The sequence below is a fragment of the Pocillopora damicornis genome, chromosome 12 (assembly GCF_964200805.1).
Source record: "Pocillopora damicornis chromosome 12, jaPocDami1.2, whole genome shotgun sequence".
NCBI classification, from domain to species: domain Eukaryota; kingdom Metazoa; phylum Cnidaria; class Anthozoa; order Scleractinia; family Pocilloporidae; genus Pocillopora; species Pocillopora damicornis.
Genome location: NC_142681.1, coordinates 14425790 through 14433620, shown reverse-complemented (window position 1 = coordinate 14433620; position 7831 = coordinate 14425790). Strand labels below are relative to the sequence as shown.

Below are 7831 nucleotides of genomic sequence, written 5' to 3'. Positions count from 1 at the left end.
AAGACCTTATTAAGTGTTTTAGATATGTATGGTCAAAACAGTTTTCAAACGCAGGCACCGTGTTAAATGTGATTGTTATCGTCCGCGAAAAATCAGTCAACAAGGGAGTTGTTCAACTTAAAAAGAGTTTTAGGTGGAATTAGTTGAGGAAGCGAAAAAGATGCTTAAAACTGTTCTGTGGTCTCTCCTTGTGGCTTTATTTAACAATGCAGTAGAAACAGAGGCGAGGACTGAGGGTAAGTTTAGACAATAGTGCTTTACAACATGATTTCTTTCCAAAGTTTTAACACATTTCAAACCAAGAGTGTTCCAAATGATTTTTTGATTACTGCGTCCTCTGTTGCGAGATTTTACAATAGTAGACGAATCCTGACGTAAAAACTGAGCCAGCCGCTACATTTTGCAAGGTTCTTAAGCTACGTGAAATATCTACAGCAGCACAGCCGATTATGATCAATCGCCGAAACCGACCCTTTCAGAACCATGAGCATATCATCTCAATTTGAAAAAGTCGTTGTTATTTTTTCTCTCGCGTAGTATCCCACTCAATTTCTTATAAGTTCAGAAGGAAAATGTCTCGTAGCTGCCGCCTTATAGTTCTACATTATCACTCAGCACGTGGCTGTCTAAATTATTGTCTCGAAAGTCTTTACTGAAGAACACCGAAATGCTGACTCGCATCAATTCAATATGAAAAAGTCGATGTTATATTTTCTCTCGCGTTGTATTCCACTCAATTATCTATAAGTTTAGGGGGAAAATGTCTCGTGACTATCGCCATGTGCATTATTTAAACTCAGCACATGGCCGTTTATACTATTGTTCTAAAACTCTGAGTAAAATTTTCGCACAGCCCTATACTATATTATGCATTCAGTTCTTGGATAGAGAAAACGGTGACAAAAACAATGATTGCCCTTGGGAATACAGATTTGTTTTACAGTAGTAGTATGGGGCTGTGCGGAAATTTTACCAACCTCTTTCCTGAAGCACACCGAAATGCTGACTCACTGATGACGAAAGTTGTCGACTGAGCATGAATTAAGCCGCCTTGTGGAAATCATCGGCAAAACAGGGCTGTTTAGCAAAACCACTTCCATCACGGAAGAATGAAAAGTACTAGAATAAAAATAGCAACCAACGCAACATCGAAAAGAAAGAGAAAAGGGGGTGAGTTTATGAGAAAGTGTGGTGCTGCAGAGTTTGAGGGTATAGCAAGATAATTTCAGTGGTTTATCGACTGATTGAAAATGTAGTCAACCATCGTAAAGAGTTAGGACTTGAGCCGAGAAATAGGCCCATAAAACGCGAAAAAGGACTAGGCTAATATCCAGCAATCTTGACCGAACAAGCTTAGTCAACAAAGAATTTATAATGTCTCGTTTGTTTGTTTGTTTCAAGCCTCCACGTCATGCAATATTTTTGTTCTTACGGGGATCAAAGCGGGCAGTCTGGAGCGGGCAAGATGGGAATTAATGAAACTGTTTTTATTATCGGCTATACACTCTACGAGGATTGAATCATGATGAAAAATTGGAATCATATTTTATCCTTTCCCGAAGTCGTTTCAAACCAAACCTCAAATGTTAACGAAGTCGAGATTGATCATGCACTGAATGACGGCACGCCCTCCATAGTCTGATCGATGTCTCGCCCGAGTGCTTTTCTACCTACAGGATTATTTTAATTTCCGAAAGATCATCCGCCCGTCACTTAAATGTCAGAGTAGTTTCTATGGTGCATTGTGTTACGCATTCTGTAGGGTAATCGTTTGCTCGTAGACTCGATTCCCCCCTCAAACTAGCTAAATCCTTCGAATTCTTCTTTTGTCTCTCTGAACTGCTTTCATCAAGGTAAAAATAGAGATAACTCTAAAAAATCGTTAAAAAAAAAACCTTCAACTCTGTTCTAGAATCCCACAAATAAATGCTGTTTGTAGTCTGACTGCAAATCAATTTGAACCTACATATGATTTGGGCTAATTAAATAATCTCCTCTTGCAGGTCTCGTCAATGTGGATATAACAGTGAGCACAAGCAAACTGAAGGAAACCAAAGAGTTCTACACAAAGTACTTGAAATTTAAAGTTATGAAGGAAACGTCAGGATTTCTCTCGCTCCTACCCGGGCCAGGTGACTTGTTATGCTTTGCACACGTTTTTGTAGAAACAAAAGAAGTGACAAGCAGTCTTTGAAGCGAGTTTTTCACGACAGTTTCTTTTTTTCTGACCAGCTGTTGTAACTTGTTTTGTCTGGTTTTGCGGAATTCGATCAAAATGGGCTAATTTTTTCTTTTGTTCTGACAGCTGTTGTGACTTGTTTTTCTTGATTTTGCGAAACTCAATCGAAATGGACTCAAATTAACAATTGGTTCATGCTTTAGCGTGCACTATCGAGTTATGGAGCACGTGGGAAGTTTGGACTTCCCACGTGCTCCAAGGGAAAAGGTCGGAAAATTGTCTTCGTTTTGGGACTGGTGAGCTGAGTTTCTGTTTGTATCCATTATTGTCGCGAAATAAATTATTTTTCCCCGCACTAACAATGGCCGCTCGCGCGAAAAAAAAAAATTTCTGGCGAAGCGATTTGCTCACGCTATCAGCGTGCACTATCTGGACTTTGAGCGCGCTTACGTATACTGAATTCGATTGTGCGGCTCTGCTAGCTATGTTATAATTAGAATTGGCAACCACCTAGAAAGATTAGTTCGCGCAGAAGAAAACGCCAAAATGGAACATCATGGAGTAACATGAAGGAATCGAGCCACTATATGAATGTCTGAACGTGAAAAATTTCAGTTAAAATGTGGTTCGATTTTTCCTTCTCTCAGCTTTCAGGGAGTTATAAATTCAAAATAATAAAAAGTTCTGCAAACAAAAGTAACTCTTCTAAACCTCAAAATGACTGAACCTATGATTAAAATCCTGATGGGACGAGGACACGATTCCGTGGCTTATCGTGAAGAACTCATTTGATGGAAATTTTTCAGAGTAACTGAACAAACTGAACAGCAAGTCATTCAATACCACGAAAATACAAGATTGAAACGTGTATAGAAGAGCCAAGGAGCTATGAACGTAAAAGCCAATTGTCAAAATCTTTTTTAACAGAAGTTATGTTCAACATTTTTAACCGAAAATGAATGTCCAACATTCAACTGTGATCTAAAATTGGACTGATTTATCTCTACTTTTGTTTACGGTACATTGCAGTTGTATCATTGCCATCGAAGGTGGCCCTTGGAAATAATTTGATATTGAAGATGGTTCTGTAACATGAAGTTCATATCGAAAGCTTTAACATAGTAATGTCTATTATGCAATTTCAATGGCCTGTCGAAAGGGAAAGGGATTGCTTTGATTATACTTAACTGTGCTTTGTGATTGGTCGAGAAAACTCATGCTACTTTTCCAACCAATCAGATGCAAAAGTAAAACCGATCACGACTTGGTTACTCGCGTTTTCCCGCGCTTTGCGAAGTTTGATGGCTTTTACTTTTAGTTCTCATTGGCTCTTAAATAAAGGTATTTTTCTACGTTCAGATTGGCCGTTGTGATAACTTTGGTTTTTGGTTTTACGACACTTAATCGAAAAGTACTCTATTTGTACGACCGTAATTTTGAAGGTATATAGATCAAAAACAGTCTCTAGCTTGCTTTGTTGTTGGTACTTTTCAGGCTGATTATGCGTAATCCGCGTTTTTATGCGTAAACCTTGAGTAGTTCTCGCAACAGAAGCCGAGTTGACACCTCGTTCAAGTTAACTTGATTTGTCCTTCCGACTTTTTAATAGGTGTTGCCTTTCTTGATTTCGTCGTGGAGGGTGCAGAACACGCATGCGCCAGACCTCAGTTGGCAAGGAATTTTCCTGGGAAAGGCATGTTTCTTACTTATAATCTGGGAGATGTGGATGCAGCTTGTGAGGAGTTCAACAAGTCTGGATATCCGCTGGCCATGCCAATAAAAACTGAGCCTTGGTTTGAACGTCATTGTTACGTAATTGATCCAAACGGGATACCGCTGAACCTAGCTCATTGGAATGACACTCCAGCTGAACCAAAAGGTAAAATATTACTTAGGGGGAACTCTGCCTTTAGTAAAACACAAAGCTAATGAAAAGATTTCTCTCGAGACTGCCACGCTTTGCAGGAGAAGTTTGAGCAGCTTAAGTCTAAAGCGTTTTCGTTTGCATTTAAAATGAAAAAAGGGCCTAAATTACAAAACTGGAAAAAAGAAAAACAGAAAAAAGAACGAGAACAAGCACACAGATGGGACAACAAAAAAAGAAAAAAAAAGAGACAAACAAACAAAAAATTAAACAAATTAAATGAATCAACGAGAAGCACAAACACGAGAAAAATTTCCATTTTGTTATAATGAAGTCTACCTATATTATTTAAGGACTAAAAGGACCTTCAGGGCAGAGTTTGCATTACCAACTGTTGTTATTGTGGAGATAAAAGTTGGAGATTCAATGCTGTAACGTATTTGCGTTCGTGTATGCAATTTAGGGCTACAAGGCGTTTGATTTCCACCAATTCGCTCTGACGAAGGGCTAACGCTCGAAACGGCTGCTTTAAAACTATTTACGGAGGCCAATTTACGTCATTAACTCAGTTGATAAAAACTTAATTACCCTGATTTCCATGTAGTCGATTAATCATGTAGGCTGATAAGCTTAAAAAAAGTGCAAGAATTAGAAGGATGAAGATATCGACTTTGAATTTAAGTGCAACTGATTTCTATTCTCTGAAAAGAGCTATTGTTGTTTAAATTAGTCTGGATTACATTGGGCTGGCTCACGACGCCATGAAATTGGTCAAGAAATTCGCATGTTATTGGCTTTCCGATTAGTTAAAGTATATCCACAGGTGTGCGTTGACATTCATAAACGTATATTTTTCTGCTTTTAAACCTCCCGTTCAATCGTAAGTGAAGTAAAAAAAAAAAGTAAACGCACGTTTCGAAAAGACCCACCATTGTGTATCGATGCAAACGTATTGCAATAGTGTCTATCTTTGTTTGCGAGTGCGCAAAAAGCTTTGCCTACGTCTAACCCTTAAAACCCCAAGAGTGACTAATCTCTCCTCACAATATCACCCCTGAATCAAACATTAAGGTAACGAGAATAAAAGAAATGATCACCAACTCAAATTGAACATATATTGCTTACTCACTTTTTAAGGCGGTCGAGGCATTTAGTAAGTGTTAACCCTTAAAACGCTAAGAGTGACCAGCATCAAACTTCTCCCTACAATATCACCACTGAATCACACGCTAATGTCATGAGAATAAAGGAAATGATCACCAACGAAAGAAGCCTTTGATTGATAAACAAATTCTCCTTATCAGCACCTTAGGAAATGTATAAAGAGCAGTATGGAGAATATGCATACTGACTTTAGAGTGTAAAGGGTAAACTTGAAGCTCCCAGTGGCTCCCTGAATAGCATTTTAATTAGCCGTTGTAATCATTTAGCGTTTAGTTATATAACACTCGAAAAATGTAATTTGTGATAATCGGTATTGACACAAATTAATATTTTGCCGACACGGAACAGAGAACTGGGTGCGAGCGTAGTACGCGAGGGCTCATGGGTAGTACGTTTGTAAGAAGAGACCGTTGAGAAACTTGTGGCATTCTACGGTCAGCCTTGCCACTAGCACTTTCCCATAAGGTTTATTTTTATTGTGTAATTAGCCTGATATGATTTGTTTTCTTCATTCTCTTCATTGTTTATAGATCAACCTTAAAACCCCAAAGGTGGCGCCACTGCAGTTGGTCGGGGGTACACGGTCCCTATTTTCCTAACAAGAGGTTTTTGGGGTTTACGTGTCCGGCTTTGGCGCATGTAGGACGTTACTTGATGTATCTCTTATCCACTTTGTTGTAAACTCATTGTCACAATTAAAATATATCTTGGGCCTAGCTGACCAACGCGCCCATGCCTCAACCTTTGAGTGTGTTCGGTTGTGTAGTGAAGGCAAAATACGCTTTGTAAGTGACGGTTTTCCTTCTCATCTTTCAACAGGCGTTAGCAGCATGGTATTCTATTATACCTCTCTCAACCTGTCTGATTTACAAAACTGGTACAGTAAAAACCTTAACATGACGGTGACGAGCGGGGTGGACCAGATCGATTGGGTGATAACGCTGACCGCTGCTAAAGGCACTGTGGAGTTTCGTCCATTCCATCCTAGAAACATAACCTATAACCCAGCTTCTTTCATTCCGCACTTACTGGAAGAATTTGATGGACATGGCCTGTCATATACGTTTAATTTCAACACATCCACCGAAGTGGACAGGTGAGATATTTACAGTATCGTTCGGTTCGCTTTGCAAAGATGCAAAAAAGAAAAGAATCCTGAGTTCTGATCGGTTAACTGAGCTCTTGTAGCCGGCTTACATATCTCTAGGATCGATTTCCGCCGTTTTCACGAGTCCGATCTTCGATCCTCTCACGAAGGAACGGCTGTGATTTCGGGAATTGAGCGCGGACTCGTTTCCCGAACAGCGGCTGGTAATCGAGCCTAACATTCTTCTTTACCTCTGGGCAATTTTTTTCATAGTAACCGAGTACTATAGTTACTTGAAATGTTGTGGAGGGTACTTAGTAATGCTAAGAGATAAGAATGAGGTGTCAGCAGAAACCGCTAGCGCTCGCATTCATCATAGTCACTCTTTCTATTTTAAGGCTTTCGTGTGGCCCCGGGAAAGGACTAAGAAGGCCCTCAGGGCTGAGTTTGCATTATTGTTGTTGTTGTTGTTTTTACAAACACACATTTGCGCATATCTTGGTCCGATATTAACAAAAGCAGAACTCTTGGATATGTTGCAGGTGGTGCCAGTACCTTGAAGGCCGCAATCTGAACCTAAAGCGACCATTAGGCTGGGTGGGTGGGCATAAGAGATGCGCAATAGATGACCCGAATAGTGTGGTAATAAACATAGCCACCCCTGGATGGAACGAGTACGAAGAAGAGGTGAACTGCCCGGTGGAACCGAAATCCGAAGCTCCAGGGATTGTGAAAGGAGCCAGCATCTTGTCCGTGGCTGTAGCGCTTCTTATTTCAGTCTTGCTTTTTTAGCTCAGTATAAGTGGATATGAACGGAGGATGAAGTCGCTACATTTTCCTTTATTTTCAATAATTTTTTTTAGGTCATACCAACACAACGGTCAAATGACCGCATGTGCGCAGAGGCTAGGTGGCGTACATCTAGGTTGTCAGAACCAAGTTGTCTTATAAACAACCACACAAGCGAGTGAGTCGCGGTGTTTAAATGCCGTATGGCTTTTCTGGTAAACCTAGCAATAAAATGGTACATCAGCTGATCAGTATCAATGTTTTTCTTTTTCTTTTTTGCATATTTGTCATGAAAGCAACTGGTTCTTATGTTTCCTTTAAAATTTTGCGCGGGAACTCGTCACACTGCTGGGTAAAATTAATCCTTTTGCACATGCCGCACATTTGACCGCTGTGTTTGTCATACATACCGTTTTTGAGTGCAGTAAGGCAGTAGGACTCTACCTAGTTGTTTCTCTATTTAAACAGTCCCATAGGAAGCGCACGAGAGGTGCACGCGAGGTGCACGAGAGGTGCACGAGAGGTGCACGCGAGGGAAGATGGTCCTTCGTTGTAGTAATGCGTCAGTAACCATAAAATCGGTGTTTTAGTTAGTTTGCATCGCTCGCTATTAGAGCGATTTTTGTTGCTGTTATCGTTGTTAATTTACATGAATACACGAATCTTAAACTGGGTTTTTGTAACTTTTTTTCTGTGATTTAATTAAACTTTATTCTCTAAACTCCTCATTTTTTCGATTAAATTCATG

The 7831-nt window shown here is 39.9% G+C and overlaps 1 protein-coding gene across 1 annotated transcript; it reads left to right on the top strand.

Moving 5' to 3' along the window:
• Positions 1-94: 94 nt before the first annotated feature.
• On the top strand, positions 95-7806 carry LOC113666245 (uncharacterized). The gene is made up of 5 exons (XM_027182003.2): positions 95-236; positions 2004-2132; positions 3789-4058; positions 6027-6303; positions 6837-7806. The coding sequence occupies exons 1-5, from the start codon at positions 161-163 to the stop codon at positions 7084-7086; spliced, it is 1002 nt and encodes a 333-aa protein (XP_027037804.2). The 5' UTR covers positions 95-160; the 3' UTR covers positions 7087-7806.
• Positions 7807-7831: the final 25 nt, after the last annotated feature.